The 18532-nt window shown below is 37.4% G+C and overlaps 1 protein-coding gene across 9 annotated transcripts in view; it reads left to right on the top strand.

Annotated features, from left to right (window-relative positions):
• Nucleotides 1-18532, top strand: part of ATAD2B (ATPase family, AAA domain containing 2B) — a 72887-nt gene that overhangs the window by 46586 nt on the left and 7769 nt on the right. For 8 of the 9 annotated variants that reach the window (XM_021391016.1, XM_021391015.1, XM_021391014.1 and 5 more), the window contains 4 exons: nucleotides 304-463; nucleotides 4415-4537; nucleotides 7595-7732; nucleotides 17524-18216. In XM_021391016.1, coding sequence (XP_021246691.1) covers nucleotides 304-463; nucleotides 4415-4537; nucleotides 7595-7732; nucleotides 17524-18216 — 1114 coding nt within the window. The remainder of the gene's footprint in view (nucleotides 1-303; nucleotides 464-4414; nucleotides 4538-7594; nucleotides 7733-17523; nucleotides 18217-18532) is intronic. The other variant, XM_021391017.1, reaches the window with a different exon arrangement.

Genomic DNA, 18532 nt, shown 5'->3' with positions numbered 1-18532 from the left:
GTTTTCCCTTTCCAGCTCAAGACAGTATTATAACGGTTACAAAAAAAAAAGTAGAAATAAAAATGCATTAAGATAAAATACTATGCCTCAAAAACACCATCAAATTCATTTTGAAGGAAACTGAAGAAGTTAATTTTCTAAGTCCAGATAAAACTCCCACTTTTATCATAATTTTTTAATTATTGAAACTGTTTAGTCATTGTATTAGAGCTAAGTATGTGGAATGAATAAGGGTATAAAGATATGAAACTAGCAATGTTCAAATAGAGTCCTTTGTCATTTTTGTATGCTGTTTGATTGTAGGTTTCAGATTACCTTGAAGTTATCAAAGAGCCAATGGACCTATCAACAGTAATAACCAAAATTGATAAACACAACTACTTAACAGCCAAGGATTTCCTAACAGATATTGACCTGATATGCAGCAATGCGTTGGAGTACAATCCAGACAAAGATCCTGGAGGTAAGATCTACTTCATTTTGGCTTACCTAAACGGAAAGCCTGGTATTTAATCATGTATTCAGTTACTATTTGAGCCTCTAAATAAGCTGCACGCTTTATAATAATTAAGATAAACAAGCAAATTTCGTAAGTGTCTGTGCTTCTAGTGTTCTAAGGCTTTTGGAGCACTGGGGGACGTTACAAGAGCTACAGCACTTAGAGTTGTTCTCTAATAAATTAGGTTTGTAGCTCCTTTTTGAATTCAGTAGCTCATTTTCAATGAATTGACTTTGCATATGCAACAAAAACCAGTACAATTTGGAGAGCTGTGTAGAGAATACTGCACACAATCTGGCAGCGGTCTGCTTTTATTTTCTCATTGGCTTAAAATGTGAAATGCACCCACAGACATTAAGAACTATCTGTCTGGGGATAGAAATAAAGTGAGATAGATCATCAGGCAAGGAAGTTGCTGCAGCTGGTTAGTAGAGATTTAGAAGGTATGGTCTTGACAAAGTGTCACGCTGTGCTTTCAATTAAGGCAAAATTTATAGAATGAAATGCATGGGAAACTGTTCGTATTCAAAGGAAAGAGCATATTTCATACTGTTTGCAGGGGCCACCTCATTGTGAACATTGCTAAAAGAAAGCCTTTCATTTGGCAGCTTTCAGAATCATCAAGAAAACATTTAAAATGCAAAAGTAATGTCCTTTTTAATGTAGTTTTATTTAATATTTGTGGTTCCTGGAAGCCTGAGTCCATCTGTAGATGCAGACCAGTGCATTTAAGTTTTTCATCACATTTTGTGAAATAATTTTACTTGCTTATAGCCTGATTGCCTATATTTTTCTTCTCAACTTTTTGATGTTATTCTTTCCCATTCTCCTTTTTCCTGTACTTCTGAGCTGTAAGCTGAATGTTGAGAGCACTAATCCACTTGGGTGGTTATTTTCAACATCATGTTGTAATTCTAAAATTGTTTTGCACAATTTAGTTCCTGTAATGTCAGATCCTAGCTTTGCAAAGCCAGGGTCATGTGAGAAGAACTGTCTTGCATTTGTGTAGTTGTGAAGCCTCAAGTTGAGTGTTTTTCATGTTGCCTGTGCCTTTTGAATGTAGTGCTAGTTCATAGCTGTAGAAAAGAAACCTGTTTTTTACGGATGCATTTTGTACTACAACTGAAAAAAAATACACTGGTAGAATTCAGCAAGTGATTCAGTGTGTTCTTGATAACACTGCTTAAGGACTTCTAATGTGTAATTGATGTGAGCTAATCAAAGCTTTGATGGGCATGTGGGATTCCCTGAGTGTCTCTGAAGAGTGCCCGCTCATGTGGTAAGGAGTAGGAGGGACACCTCCTGCATGTGGCTGACATATCTTTGTGACTTAATGATGGGCTTTGGGAAAAACTGGCATGAATACACACCCTTTGTTCTCCTTTTTTAGGCCATTTGGATCTGTGGGCTTGGTTCCTTAATTCTGGGAAATATAGTCTGAAGCAGTTCTTGAAGTTGTAGAGCAGGTCTCTCTACCTCCAAAGAGCAGACACTGGAGGTCAGATCTGCTAGGAATCATGATATGAATCTCAGGTTCTGCGTGGCAGAAACTTGAAATAGCAAAGGCAGCTTGGGGGGGGATGTAGCGGCAGAACTTCTCGTTGAGCTTGACCAAAGAGGAGGAGCTTTGGGAAACACGTGTTGGGAACTGAAATAGGGATATTTTTGTTTTTCCTTATGTCGGGATTGAATGGGCAGAAATGGATCTGGCTATTTCTAGGTTAAGTTTCAGACTGTAGTTGCTCAACGTTGAGAAGGCAATTGAAAGATAGTTCTGTCTTCTGCATTGTCACAGGTTGATGATATATTGTTCTTCTGGCATACAAGATTTCTTGAGGTTTTTGTATGAATACTCTGCTGAAACAGTACATCATTTCTATTCTGAGTAAGCATTATATGTGTTCAAATCCATTAACGGATTATTAAGCTATAAAAAATCCAGTAACTGATGATTAAGCAATAAACATTCATATTTTTAAAGCTGGGCATATATGCTTCCTCTGCCTTGAGTGAATTTGCAAAAGAATCTTACTGTACCTGGTTCTGTCATTCAGTTTGGAAAAGCGATTGGAGTACCAGTACGTACATTGAATATAAATGCTCAAAACTGGACCCTTTGTGTTCTTTTTTCTTATTTTTAAATAAAATTGCAGGTTGTTCTTAGTACGAGAACCTTTCTTTTTCCCTCCATTATTTGACCATATTTCCATTCTTAAGGAATGGGAACAACCTTTGTGTACTAGACAAATGAGTATTTGCATCAAAACATTGTCTGTGGGAAAGTCTTGCCTGTCACAGGGTATGAGAAAAGAAGTATTTCAGTCAAATGTTCCCTTCAAAAGATGCAAAATAACGTTTACCATTATGAAATATTGTGATGTTTTTCGGTAAAATGACTGGTCTAGGCTTGGGAAACTGTGCCCCTGTATTGTTGGATAGAATACAGCCAGTGTTATGGTAATCTGTGGTAGTGTGATTAACTCATACTTCCATTCATGGTGCTTTTTGGTAGGTTAATATAAAAACTTATTATGCTGAAGTGGAGTAGGATCCCAAATATGACGTGTTGGGGAGACTGTACAAACCTGGTTTTGGGGAGGGCTGTTTCAACAGTAAGCTTCTAATCAAAATCAAAAACCCAACTTGAACTCCATGTAGAGCTTTGATCAGTACAGAGGCTTTTTTTCCCCCCTCCTTTTAGTAGAGTATTTTATACTTTATTTCCTGACTGACTTATACATCATCAAACTGCTGATGTTTGTTTGTGATCACAAATCAAGATGCTTCACTAATACATGTGGGTAAAAAAAAAAAAAAATCTGCTTTCCAGTCAATTTAAGCAGTGGTAGATTTCCCCAGAAAACATACTGAGGGCTTGATTGGGCTGGATATTGGTATTATTTTTGACTCAGCTGTTCTCTCATCTGTAAAATTTACTGTTTCTAGACTTATAAACCTTGTTTAATAAATGTTCATTGATATTCTTAATTGTCGGCTTTAGTGATTATTAAAACAGATTAAATATGCTAATTATATAATATGTTGTAGACATGAATGTTGGTGTTTGCTGTGGAAGTACATCCATCAGCTGGAAAAAGCAATTCAGTATGGATGAATTGACAAATTAAATATGTTTGTGCTAAAAGTAAATAGTGTTGTAGATTTCATTGAAAAGCAGCATTCTAGATGTCAGTTTTCTCCACATATGGCTTTACTTACTGAGTTAAAATTACTTTTCAAATACTTCAACAGCACTGGGAGAATTTTTGTGTATTTCAAAGATATTCTTGCCAGTTTTTCCTGAACACTTTATAATGAAACATAACTATTCACTATCAACAGTAATCTATTGAAGCATGGTTTGGAATTCTCTAGCATTTGTTAAAGCAAAATTAATAAAACTGGAAAAAAAAACACTGAGGAACATAGTCCAGATCTACCGTGCAGATTCAGAGGATGTCCAGTATGATTTTACAGACAATATATGAATGTTAACCCCTCAGTGAGTGAATTTATTCCTGGACAAGTCTCTTGTTACTTGGGGCACTCTGATTATACTCCGTTACTCTGTGCAGATCTGCCTGGGGGAGCTGGCTAGACCTGCTGATTTTCGCAAGTTTTGAAGAGCTGCGAGTTGATTTAAGTGTGTTCATCTTTCATCCCTTGCATTTGTTTAGAAATGCCACTATTGATTAAATTAACAATTTGTACTTCTGAAAACTACTATATTTTTAACATTGCTGGCTTGGAATTTTTGAGCACGCTGTGATATTGATCCATCTACATTTTCATACATTTGTATTTCCCAGTTCCATCTATATCAGTGTTGTCACATACAATACAAACTTACGTAGAAATGATAACTCTTTTACTAATTGTGATTAAAATTAATAAGTGTTCTGTCCTGTTTTCTAGATAAAATAATTAGACATAGAGCTTGCACTTTGAAGGACACTGCTCATGCTATCATTGCTGCTGAACTGGATCCAGAATTTAATAAGATGTGTGAAGAAATCAAGGAAGCAAGAAGAAAAAGAGGTATGTTTAGCTTCATTTATCATAACAGCATATAAGCAGGATAGAAGACAATTTACAAATGTCCACATAAAAAATTTAAATTTAAAATGGAAAATGGAGTGCACGTCAGGCTCGGGCAATACCTGTTAAAGGATGGCTGAGCTTGAAACTTGTCTGCTTTTTCCAGCTGTGTGAGTTTATCTGATAAGGTACTGTCCTTCTTTACAAAAGAGGGATGCATTGCATATTGCTACAGAAAGTACTGTTGGACGCAGTGAACAGATAGATAGGCATTGGGACTGCTGTTTTAATTGAAGGTGTAGTGACACCAGAGCTGTGGTATAAAAATGCAATGTAATGCGGTGTAATAACAATTAAGATTAGGGAGAATACCATTTAAAACGCTGGATTTTCTGTTCAGCCTAGCATGGGCCCAAGTGTACTTTTGGTGATAATATGTTGACTTTTTGGATTATGAAACGTCTGTTAAATTCACCCTGAGGAGAGAATGAGGTTGACGGTCTGGATTATTAGAATTAGGAAATACAGCCCCCCTCTTTTGGGGCACTGACATCATTTTTGTTCAAATCAGTGCAGTTGTGTTCAACTTGTAGTTCTTAATCTCCAAGTCAATGGACAGCTTCTAAAGTTGACCACAGTTGGTAATTGAAAACCCAGATGTACCGTCAGGCTTCATTTACAGGAGAGATTCTGTACCTTCATGAATTTTTTTTCTGAAAATTGAAAAAGATTGAAAACTTACAAACTATAATGTTTAAAAAAAAATCATGCTTCTTTAAGGCTTACTTATTTCAGTAATTCCAGCTTTGCCTTGCTAAGTTGTTTACTGCTTCAACTCCTACTTTGGGGGGAAAAAAAAACCAAAAAAAAAAAACAAAACCAACCTAGAGACAAGAAAATCTTGCATTATTAGAGTTGTAGATTGACTTTGGCCACTCTTGTTTTTGCAGGTTTCTGAAATACTTTTGTCAGTAGATTGAAGACCCTTTATTAATAAATTGCTTTGAACTAAGCAAGCGTCTGTAGGCTTCAACTTTAAACAGATACAGTTCCTTTTATTTTCCCATTCAGTCGTGCATTTTTGTCTAATTCTGTTCAAGTTTCCAGTGTGCACCTTGAATTGTTGATAAGAGAACAAATTGTAATTCACCATGGTAGTAAAATTGAACTAATACTTTTCTATACTTGTCTGTTAAAGGAACGTTCACAATTCTGGCCTTAGTATCACACTGAGTGCTATGCTCAGTTAATTATCCATTACAAGTCTTCTGTGATTGCTAAAGGTTGTTGCTTCCAAGGTTAAAGTTAACTGTGTATAAGAGCTTTTTGTTACAAAGACTGAACAGAGCTTGTAGTTGCTCCTTGCAAGTCTCCCAAGAGCTAACTGGAATCCATTAGCAATGGATTTTGCTCAATTTTGATTTAAACCCGAAGAAGTAAAAATAGTGTTGCAGTCACAGATTGAGCCAGAGTGGGTGTCTGTGGCCATCAGAAATCAACTTTGTTCTCCTGACAAAAAGAGCAAGCCCCCAAGTCACTTAGATCTTGGCCAGTGTTTTCTCAGCTACGTTTAGAAAGACTTCAATATGAGATTTGGATGGAATCAAGCAAGCTGGTCTGTGTGAGGCTTCTGATAGATTCTCTGGCAGTTTTGTGAAGTGTTTCTGAGCACATAGGAGTTTGGAAGGCAAGTAGCACATCTTGTACACTTTTTAATCTTTGCCATTTGAAAAGCCATTGATTTTTCTGAATGTTGCCATTTATTAGCTCTTAATTGGTTTCCAGGAACTACTAGAGATGAAGACTAAGGCTAAAAAGCTCTATATCCATTTTCTTCACAATTATCTTGGCAAGCTGTTTAGCAATTCTGTATAGCTTTAAAATGCAAGATATTTTCTCCATCTCTCTTTTTTTTTTCCCCACAGTTCCAAACAAAAATATCTTTTCTACACTTCTGTCAGATCTGCTTTTTTATTTAGTACTGTGACTGGTGACAAATCTCACAGTACTGCAGAGTAGCAGAATTAGTGTCTAGAAGTTAAGCTAGAATATCTTGTTCCTGTATTACAGAAGTGAGAGTCTGTTTGAAAGATAGTAAACCTAAGTTGGTGAGTAAAAAATAAACATTAGGATATTGGAATTTGCAGCTTCTTGTTGAAACCAGCAGATAACAAGATAGAAATGAGTGTTTTGAGTAAATCCATCTATTTGATATGTAGTTTAAAATGTTTGTAATGATTCCATGGTACTTGTGCTTAAAATGTTATGTGAGAGTTCCTTTGTGAATCTTTTCATTTTGGCTTCTGTCAGTCTTAGAGCTTCTTGCCTGCTCTCGGTCACTTTATTCTGGCTCATCTTGGAGACATGGTATGACTTGTAAGAAGACTGTTACAGTGGATGAATAGCTAATTCTCACCAATAGGAAACTTCGTATATATGCTTATTTCTTTAAAATGTGTGTAACCAATATGAAGTGCGCTTTAAAAAAAAAATTAATTAAAAAAGATATAGTAGAAACTGTGAGGTGAACTTCTATTTCAGAGAAAGCACAACAGTCTTCTTGTTAAAAGCAGAGCGAGTCGCATTTTTCTCAATCTGAGAGCTCATGTTGACTCTGCAATGGATCCATTTTACATAACATAGATCATGATGACAGTGCAAGTTTCTGTTCATGTACTGTCTTTGAGATGGTATACCATGCTGTTATGAATTGCCACTTGTTTTAAATCATCTGTTTAAAATTAGGAAAAATTGAATCTGTCAATAAGAATTTGTTTTATAGAGGAAATATGGATAAGAGTGTGCGGTCTTTGGAGACCCAAGTGTGAGAGAGTCATATTTTCCTAAGCTGTCAGAGCTGACAGTTTTAAGACCGTGCAGCCAGTAAGTTATTTTGTTAGTAGAAAACAAATATTCTTGATTCTAATCTTTGTTGTGAATGTCCAACTAAATATTAATTGATGTGCTCTTACTGCATGGTATTCCACGTTTCTTTCAAAACTCAAGTTTTTTGCAGCTTGGTTTATTTAAATAGGTACGGTTATCTTCTGTGTGCAGGCTTATCAGTAACAGCAGAACAAATAAATCCTCACGGTTCCGCTGTACGGAAAACAGAAGCTAGAGTTGAAGAGACATTTCGGAACAAACAGAAGCCCACGATGACAGTGTGGCCCAACTCTGCAACTAAATGCGCATGTGAGTACCTTGGGTGATGATTGTGCAAAATTACAGGCACCTCCAGTGGCAAACATTTCACATGTCTGTGCTACTGCTTACTGATTATTTCCAGAGGTAATACTAGGTATGGAAATTTAAGTGATACTGTCTTTCTGACCACGTGAAATTTCTGCCCAAGAAACTGTAAAGAAGAGGGATTTCTGGTTTTGTAGTAGAGAATAACTATTCTTGTAATGTATTTTATATATTTGATTTTAAAAAGTTATCACTATTCAGTAAGTTCATCACTTTTAACTGTTAGCCGAGTGTTAAGATTTGTTTACGGTGTGTGTATATTGACAGGTACATACCTCCATGCTGCACTGTGCTTACACATAATACAATAGTCACTTCCTATCTGCAATACATACAGTATTATGCTAAAAGTTTACGGGTAGTTACATAGTTTTCATTTGTGGTACTTGGTTTTCAATAGTCTGTACCCGTTACTGAAGGATGTTAAGATATTCTTGATGCAGCCTACTGAATTAGTCCAATTAATTAATTGGTCAAAGTCTCTAGAATTATCAAGAGTTGTAACTACTTAACTGTGGTGTAGGTAATTGGAGGCACTGCTAATTATTTTCAAGAGGTGAGTTGATTAGAACAGGTAAATACACTACAGTAAATCTTGTTACAAACATGAAAATAGTAAGAAATGATGTGTATGAGAGAGATACTGATTGTTGTGCATGGCTTTCCTGCTGAAGATGTGGAATCACAGAGAAGTCAAATGGCTGCTTCATAGGCTGACTAGACTGGGGTAGTCAGGTTTTCATTGGTCTTTGTTCTTCTCCCTGATGTGTTTTCTTTCCTGGTGAGAGCGTTTTCTTGGCATGGGGATAACTGTCCAGGGCTGAACTTTGTTTGTATGAATGATGCCATTAATGTCAAATAGTTTAATTAATTACATTTGTATAGTTTGATTTCCTAGAGCTGTAATTTCTTCTGCTAAAGGAATTAAAATCAATCACGCAGAGTTATGGCTCAACTAAATTGTTACATAAGAAATTGATGATGTGGATCCAAGTTGTTATTTGGCAAAAAAGAAAGAGTGTTCTTAGCTTCCTATGAAACCCACAGTGAAGGTTGTCACTCCTACTGATCTTCCCTGGCTCTGCATGCTGTACAGCGGACAGGAGTGGTTACAGACTTTTAAGCTGGACATCTCTCAGGAAGAGAGATAGCAGCCATTTCTGGTTAGTACTGTATAAAAAGAAACTCTTCTGTCTGCTCTGTTATTTTGTTGTTCATTCGGTGGCAGCTGTTTGAAGACTGGAGCCATCAAGTGAAGGAACTTGCCAGCTTTACTGTGTGCAAACAGAAGAAGAGCTACTGTTAACGGACCTTTTCTGCTAGTATTCCGGTGCTTTAGATTGTAAGATAAGACAATGGGTGACTTAGTGTTGTTTAGGACTACCATCAAGTGAAAATCTGCGAAAGGTAGCTGGTCTAGGAGTAATGTTGTGTATCGTTTAGTCAAGAGGGAGAACCAGGAGCTGATGACCCAATCAGAAATCTGTAGAAGGGATTCGGGTATTACATGGACACGCTTTGACTGATAAGTTCTGTAGGGACTGAAAAACCGGGAAGAGGGGCAGTGCAGAAGAGGAACTGGAGGAAGGAGCTGGAGTGAGGTGAGAGCGGAGCTGGGCAGATGGTAAGGGAGCTCAAATAGCAGCAAATTACATGGCAGATTGTGATTGTATAAATGGAATAAAGTAGTTTAAATACATGATTTTAGAATAGAGATGGTTTGGAGGTGCAGAAGGATCTTTTTATGGTCAAGAACTAATATTTTTTGAAAACTAAACCACATTACAGAAGCAGAGGAGCAAGGACAATGGTAAATTTTAATTACATAGGAGGAAGACTTTACATGCCAGTTAATAATACTGAAAATCTTCTTTTTCCTTCCTTTTTTTTGTTTTACTGTTTGAATTTGAATTTTTTTTTCTTAAACCATGTTTTTTCTTTTTATGGGGTGGGTGGGGGGCTGGTCTAGCATGCTATTTCTTTTATATTTTTATTCTTTTAAATCACCAATAGTAACATTGTTTTCTCAATGAAATTATTTTTTAGGAGCTTTGTTCACAGTATTTTAGAAAATGGCTTCAAAAGAGTCAATTCAGGTAAAATGTTTGAGAACCTTAAAGAAAATATTGTCAGGTATCTTCTAGAAACGCAGTGGGCTACAGATAGCGTAGCAGCCTTGCCCAGTTTAAATCCCTGTTTACTACTCACGGGTAATACAGTAAAGAACGAGATCTAGTGTTGGTTTGTTTGCTGAGATTTATGTATTTTTATCAAATGTTACTTAGATTTGTAGCTACCTACTGTTTTGGGATGTCTTTAATTTTGCTAATCCATTTCACGTTTTTTTTTCCTACGGTTAGTCCATGTGGGCTATCAGAAACATGGCACAAAATATATAGTTAAATTTAATCTGCAACTTCATATCCCTTCTTGAGGTAACACCTATAGTAGATTCTGTATTACAATATAGATGAGTTTCAGAAGCATTGCATTGCTAGAATTCATTCGGCAGAATTCTGCCAGAGTTGATTTAAAATATATCAGTATTGACTGCATATTTTGAGAAAAATGCAAGTTCCTGCACAATGGGACGTAAGCCAAAAGCCTGGTGTAAGTAGTTGCAAGATCCAAGAACGATAAAATTGAAGAAGAACCTCTGGAGATCGTCTGGCCCAACTCACCTGCTCAGAGCTCAGTTGCTCGGCGCTGTGTTGCATTCTGTTTTGAATATGTCAAAGAATGGAGGTTCTATGACGTGCCTCTGCCACGTTTTCTAGTGCTTGACCACCTTCTGAGTACTTTCTTAAATTTCAAATTGAATTTCTTGTTTCTCAGTCTGTGCCCATTGCCTCTTATGGCTGGGCACTAATGAGAGGAGTCTGACTTTTCCATTGTGTATATGTACAGAAGAAGAAAGACCAGCAATGCGGAGTTCTTCGTCTGGTAAATTAATCTTTGCTAAGCGATTTAGATAGGCTTTAGCATGTAAACCATTATCTCTTTAATTGTTTTGATGCTGTATAGTAAAACTTTGTCCTACTACTGCATCTTGCCAGTAGATGGAGCATATTGCATGTTATTTTATTCTCTTGCAGTTCCTTCCATTAATGTTACATATAAATAAACTGTACGGGGAAGATTTAGTTTTCCATTCGTATCATTTTTTTTGCAGTATTCAACATTAACGTACTGCAGTGACAGACTACAGATTTTGCTTTCTTCACTGAGGGGTGTCCTTCATGCAGAATGATAAATATGATTGCTGGCCAATGTGAAAATGGCATTTGGAGCAAGAAGAAATTAGAATGTATTGTGCTATGTGAACTAAGAAAAACGTTTGAGATTATATTTCGTAAAATGAATTTTAAGTAGACCTTATGCTGATTTTTCCCAATAATGGAAGTGATTAGTGGAAATACTGGAAAAACTCTGTAGAAAGAATGGTTGGGAGATCAGATAAGGAAATTAAAAAACTGCTGCAGAAAGCTTAGTTACTAATTAAATAGTATTTTGTGCACTTTTGCATGCTTTTAGCTAAATGGCAATCTTTGCTCCTATAAAGTAGAAGTAAGTACCTTCATATAGTAGAGAGGAGATGTTTTTGTTTGGAGGGAGTGTTCTTCCAAAATATTTTTAGATTTCTAAAGGAGAAAAATCTTGTCATCTTTCTCAGAAACAGTTTAATTCTCAGTCATTCTGTCTACTTCTTGTTGCTTTAGTCTCTCTCTTTGACCTCTGTGATGCAGCGATGTCAGTGATTGCTGTACTTTGGACATTCGTGTGAATGCACACAGTTATGCCTTATCAAAGGACGTGGCAGACCAGATGCCTTAAGGTTTCTATTATTTTAGCTGTCTTCTACATTTTAGCGTAGTTCTGTCCCAGTTACCACTGAATTTCGGTAGTACATAGTAACAGCCATCCAGATGTTAACGTTAAAATCCTCATAGCAGCTGATGTCCTGTCAAAACTGTGACTCCTGTACTTCATACTGGTTCCCGTTCTCCTCCTGCTCTCCTGAGAAGAGACTTGGACTGTTTCTCACAATGCACCTGAGATGGAGGCGAATACTGCGACTTGACGAATGTGATTAAAAAAGCTGCTTGGGAATTTGAGAACGTCTTTACTCAGAGCTGAGACAACTGCCCCTCTATGATTTCTTTCTTGGTAGTTTCGGAGTGTGCATTTTGGATGGGAGCATTTTGATTTGTATCTGATACTGGCTTCAACTGTGTGCTTTAAAAGGAAACTGCAAAGGAAGGCTGAGAAGTAAAAACAGCTGATTTTGAAGAAAATACTATCATAGCTGATTCTGAGTTGGTTAACGGTTGTTTTAAACCCACAGGCTTTGTAATTCTTTTAATTTAAAATTCCATCTAGTGAATTTGTGGGTATCTTTATAAATCCTGGCTGCTAATTCTTCTTTGGAATCCCACCAGACTTTTGGGTGCGGTGGTACCTAGTGGCAAAGAATTTTTTTTATCACTATTAAATACGCTGCTTCTTGAATTAATTCTCTTTGCTCTGAGAGAGGGCAAACAGTCCTGCAATTTACCTGAATCAGTGCTTTTCTTGTATTCTCATGTGATTCTTCTCCTTCTAACTCAGTAATCCAAGATGGCTCAGCCTCTCTTAAGGTTTGTCTGAAAGCATTATCTACCTTTTTTACTAACACAGTGAAAAGAGGGTTTCTGTAGGGGGAAAAAAAAGTTCTAGAATTGGTGACTGTTTTTACTGGAAGTGGGGTACAAATCAGTGATGTAATAAAAAAGTTGTCAGACTTTTTAGGTATATTACTTCTTCCTCCTGTTTGAAAACTTTGGCAGTGTTTGCTTTATTTAAAGAGTTTGTATGAGTTTCTACCTTATACTCTTATATGAAAGAGTTTGTATAGGTTGTTGATTTTCATTTTTTCACTTCTATTTTAGGCAAATTATTGGTTTTTTGTTTTTTTTATTTTGCCTCCTTGACACAGAAACCAACCAGCAGGCATGAACCTTTCAGATCTGTGATAGAAGAGAATGCCATAAACTGTTGAATGTCATTTTAATTAATGTAAAGTGGGAGCCTGTCCTCCACTTATGGAATTGCAGAATAACCTTGCATTTGTTCACAGCTCTATTGCAGTAGAGAACATGTCATTCAGTAGTCCTTAAGAACCAGCTAAATATACCAAAAATGTAAATAGCTGTAATAGTTGCTATTGTTAAAAAAAAAAAAAAAAGCTACTCAGCAGAAGGAAAATGAGCAGAGCTATAGAGGTGGAAAGTCTAAAACTGATCTCCACGGGTGATATTAATCTGATTGTCTCTTCTCTTCTGACTTCATTTTTCTTTTTAATCTTCCTATGTGACTGTCTTGTCATGTACTTAGCTAACATAATTACTCTGGTTTCATGTAAATTATATTTTTAGCTTGGTTTCCCAAGAAAATAATACCTATCCTCTCTGTCCATCTCTGCTCCGTAATAACTTCTGAATCATTTAGCCTGGTTCAGACAGATTTGACAGGAGTTGAGGTCTAAAAGATTGGATTCCTGCAGGTTTTGTGAAAATTGTTAGCTGAATAAATCTGTGCATCTGCTGAAGGAAAAGGCTCTAGATTGAAAATGGTAGTTACCTCTTCTGCCTGGCCTTCTGAGCTGATTGATTAAAACATCATGTTGGCCAGACAGAGCATGCACACCTGAGACATTGTGTATTTTGCATCCTACGCAGCTGCGGTTGGAGTGGAGCAGAAGATAGTGGGAGAGGTTTCTGGGGAAGTACTGGGAAGGGCTTGAGTGTTAGATGGTATGGTAGGGGGTGGCATTTGACTGGAGAGGGGAGATACTGAGGGTGCTGCAGCCAAGGCTGTTTTGTGACGCGTGTTTCCACTGCTCCATGTAAAATTTGATTCCTCTTTGTTGAGAAGTGTCCAGGTTCTTCAAGTATGTCTTCATTTAACTGTTCATGTGCTGTTGATAGCCATATGTGGGATGTTGCTGCATGCAGGTTGTTTTTGTCTTTAAATATTTGTGAGACCCATCCCTTGAGTATCTTGATGTGTTTCATCTAAGTGAAGAAAATGACGTAGCTCTTAGGGGTTAGTTCTGCAGTCCCTTCAAGCTGGTCAGGCTGCAGGTTCCTAGTGAAGAAGTCTTACTTTTTGGTGGTTGCATTATCCCCACTATCTCTCTTAAGTGAGCACCATCGTTTGAGAGCTGGAAGTCTCAATTTGGGAACTGAAGATGTTGAAAACTAACTCGAGAAAGAATACAGACTTTCAGACAGATTAGTTTCCTTATCTGTTTTACTGCAGGAACAGTAATACCAGCAGAGATGTGGTAGTAGGAATAATGTAGCTGGCTTTGGAGGGAGAAATGGCTTTGTCTGCTAGTGGAAGCTGGCACCTCATTTTGTGTTTTAAGCCGCTGTGCAACAGTACTCTGTTCTTTCTTGCTGCTTCTCTCTGACTGCGGTTTGGGACTTTGTGACTCAAAACTCCAGAAACTTTGGACTATTCCGTGTCCATTGGTAAGGAACATGGAGCTTTTGGAAACAGCTAAATTACTGATATATGTCTTCTGGATAAGAGAAAGCAAAATTGCTGGTAATAAGTGCTTTCTCAGGGTTTTGAGTTAATTTATACACAAGGCATCAGAAGGAACCTCAGGGTTTTGATTGTGGAAGAAAACCTTGAAATGTGCATTGAATGAAGTGGTTCTTGATAGCACAGACAAAATCTAGATCCATGGTGATCTTGCATGCTAGGAGAGAATAATCTTTGGATTTGAATCCCTAGCAATTCTTTATGAATCTACTGGCTATTACACTGCACTTACAGTAAGGTGACAGTAACATCTACATGTTGTGGAAATACCTCAGGATTGTTGGAAGAGTCTGGATTTGTTTTTTGCTGTCACTTCAGTATTGAAGAGCTGTGTTCTGCTCTGGACAGAGTAAGTGTGCACCACACATGATACGGATGCTTATTTCATCAGGTGTTGTCATTACTTGGTGTATCTGTCATGAAAATGTTGGAGTAGAATCTGTCAGTGGACAAGGATTCGGGTTTTCTGAAAGGCTTCATTTTACTTAACTTAGGTTTCATTTTACTTAACTTGTGCTGCTCCTGCAGAAAATACTATCTGCCTTAAATTTAGGGATCTTTCAGCAGATTAAGTGTCAAGGTAGGAATAGAGGAATTGAGAAACCCCACTTACTGCTTTAAGGAAATTTGGGGTAAACTCCTATTCAGTGATTAATTACATTGTATTGCATTGTCCTTTAAGATGCTGTCCATATAGACTGTGCAGCTTAGCACAAATTAATGAGTGAGGAAGGGTAATTTTTGATATCAACTTCATATGAATCCAAGTGAAATGTATGTGACTTGTGGTCAAACATGTATTTAGTATTATTAAAAATTCTGTATGAGCTGTGCTAATGATTTACAAAAAAAGTGAACCAGAAAGAAGCTAGAACTGATGTGAGGATCCCCTTGGCAAATCTATAGAGGTTATGTGAAGATTATAGAGAGAGGAGTTCTGCAATTCAGAAGGCAAGTGAATGTATTCATGTGTGAATAATTGGTATTATAATAGTTTGAGTTATAGAAACTCAGTTCTAAAAAGCAGGATTCCTCTGACAATAGTATTTCTACTGCCTCTGGCACAAATAGTGCCAAAAGACTGACTATCAATGATACATTTCAGATGAGTAGTTCTGAAAGAAATAATTGAAAAGGTGTTAATGCATTAACTTGCAATTGTATATGCTCTGCTAATTTTTTTTCTTAAAGTTAACTCCTAGTTTTTCTTCTGTAAATGATTACCCCATTCTGTTACTGAAAACTTCAATGTGTTATGAATCCTATGGACTACAAAATAAAAAGCATGTGATTCTGCTCTCGATGGTTAACAGTCCTACTGAAGATGAATGTGAAAAGCAAACGAGAGGGAACTCTGGATTAAGTTCATTATGTAGTAGCAGTCCACGAACATTTGCCCGTTAGCTTTGTATGAGCCATGCTAGCTTTCTTCTTCCTTTTTGAACAATAGCTTGTCAGGTCCATGGCAGTCCAAGAATCGTTAAGGTTGGAAAAGGCCTCTAAAATCATCTAGTCTAACATCTAGGCCCTTAGCAGTTGCCTTATTTTTTTCCCAGTAAATGTATAGAGAATGTAGATAATGAAATCTAGTGCAGGTTTCCACCTGGTGCACTTCATGCCATTCCCTCGGGCCCTGTTGCTGTCACCAGAGAGCAGAGCTCAGTGCTGCCCCTCCACTCCCTGTGAGGAGCTGCAGCCGCCATGAGGCCTCCCCTCTGCTCCTCTGCTCTGGGCTGAAGAAACTCAGGGACTTCAGCTGCTCCTCACGCATCTCCACATCTCCAGTCCCTTCCCCATCTTCGTGGCCATCTTTAGGATATTCTCTAATAGCTTTATGTCCTTCTGTTGTGGTGCCCACGGTGCTGCAAGTAAGTGAGGCTGTGCCAGAGCTGAACGGGACAGTCCCTTCTCTCACCTGGCTGACAGTGCTGAGCCTGATGCTCTGTGGCTTTCTGCCATTTAATTCTCAACGCTTGTACTTGCATAGTGCGTCAGTCTTCAAAGCAACTTAATAAACACTGATATTTGTAACTCAGTGTGAAGCTGGCAGATACAGATCTAGGACTTAATACCCTATAAATCAAAGCGGCCTACAAATAGCAGGAACATTATGGAGGTGCTCCGCACTTCCCCATTTTGAACTGGAGAAGTTGTTAATCTGTTAAGTATTGGCTGGCCTTTTCAGTTATAAACACTTGACTGCAACTTTGCAAAAGAATGAGCAGTTTGCATCGTTGCTTTAATATGAACATAGGAGTTTCCATTTTTCCCGGTCTTTTCCTTAGTCTTCTCAGCTGTCTCTTACTAGTGCTCTTGCAAAAGGCAAAGTAAAAAAAGTATGGATGCAGAGTAATGGAAAAAGGATCACGTACCAATGTTGTTTCAGGTTGAGTTGCATATAGTGGGGGGAAGACATTGATGATAATGCTATATTAGGAAGTTCTGTTTAAGAAGCTGTTCTTCATGCAGACTCACTGCATAAATGCAAATGTTCATGAGGTCTTGCTGTAGACTGGGTTGCTAAAATGGTCTGGACTTGAAAAAAGAAAGTTCTTTTCTTTTAAAGGCACATTTTGTCAGTGCAGTGACCTTGAGTACAGAGGTGAGAACGAATTGGAGATGAAGAAGAGGATTACTCCTTAGGTGATTTAATAACTGAAGATGTGTTTGAATTGACAGTGGACATAAATAGAAATGAGAAGTTCAAACTGGATATAAGGCAAAATGCCTTTTCACACAACAATTGTGTATCAGTACAAGACACATGGAGGTCATGTAGTCTACATCTATGGAATTTTTCAATACCCACCTGGATAAAGCCTCGAGCAACCTCGTCTGCCCTCATAGCTAACCCTATTTTGAGCAGAAGGTTGATCTAGAGAATTCCTGATGTACCCTCCAACATGAATTGTCTATCAATCCACAGATTTTACTTCCATCTCTTTTGTTGTATAATGCATTCAAGTAGCTGGTGTTACAAAAAGGAGACTGAGTTCTACATCATTGCTTTGCTGTGATTTATCTGCAAATGGGTATGTAGTAGGTCTAAAATACATTAAGTAGGATACAGCATACTTGAATGTACTGGCCTGTTTAATGGGAGGTACTTGCACATCTAAATTGTTTTTTTCCTTGTAACTTAGTTCGAATAAGGAGAAAGTCAAGGCGACGCTCACAGTGGGGCAAAGGCATTATTAAGAAGAGGAAAGTCAATAATTTAAAGAAAGATGAAGATGATGCAAAGTTTGCTGACGATGAAAACCATGGAGAGGACAGTAAATTGCTGGAAAATGGTGAGCTAGAAATCAGCACTGACTGCATTGAGGAGAATGGGGAGGAAATAGGAGATCTCTCTATGACAAATGATGAATCCTCTTGTGATATTATGGATATAGATGCAGAGCAGAGGCTTAACAATGGGACATCAGGAAAGGAAAACAATTTTGCGTCCACGGAAGAAGAGAGCTCAAATGAATCTCTCTTAATAACTGAAAGCGTTACCCTGAATGCTGAAAAGGATTTAAGGAAAGACTCTACATTGAAAGGGGACTGTGTAAATGGAGAGACATCTGTACACAGCTCAGAGGGTATACCTGTTCCAGCATGCCATAATGGTAGAGTGGAATCAGTTGATGCTGCTTCAACCAATGACAACAGCAGTGGATCTAGTGACAAGAAAAAATCTTCTGAAGATCAGCCAAAGGAGAAAACAGAAGCTTGCAGTGAAAACCAAGGAGATGATTTAGTGAAAGCAGAGGTACCACACTGCAGCAATAACGAAAAAACACTACAGAGCACAGACCTTGAGACTAAAGATGCTGAAGCCGATAAAGAAGGTATAGTTTATTCTCATTGTTATTTTAGTGTCCAAGTTAATGTGTGTATTTTTAATTGTAACAACTTGAGTTATAATTATTATTATATTTTATAATCTACTGTCTAGTTATTTGAAACTTATGCTTATACCATTTAATTCCACATAGATCAATTAAAAGTTCACTGTTGACTTGCTGTAATGTTATCTTAAGCAAATAAGTTTATCTTCATACTTAAAGTATTCTGTCTTTATGCCTTATTGGAGGGAGGCATTGTCAGTATTGTGATAACATTATTTAAATTACAATTCAAGATTTAAAAACAGTTATCAATTAA

Source organism: Numida meleagris, chromosome 3 (assembly GCF_002078875.1).
Source record: "Numida meleagris isolate 19003 breed g44 Domestic line chromosome 3, NumMel1.0, whole genome shotgun sequence".
Lineage (NCBI taxonomy): Eukaryota > Metazoa > Chordata > Aves > Galliformes > Numididae > Numida > Numida meleagris.
Note: the sequence above shows the minus strand (reverse complement) of the source record. Positions and strands in the feature narration are given on the sequence as shown.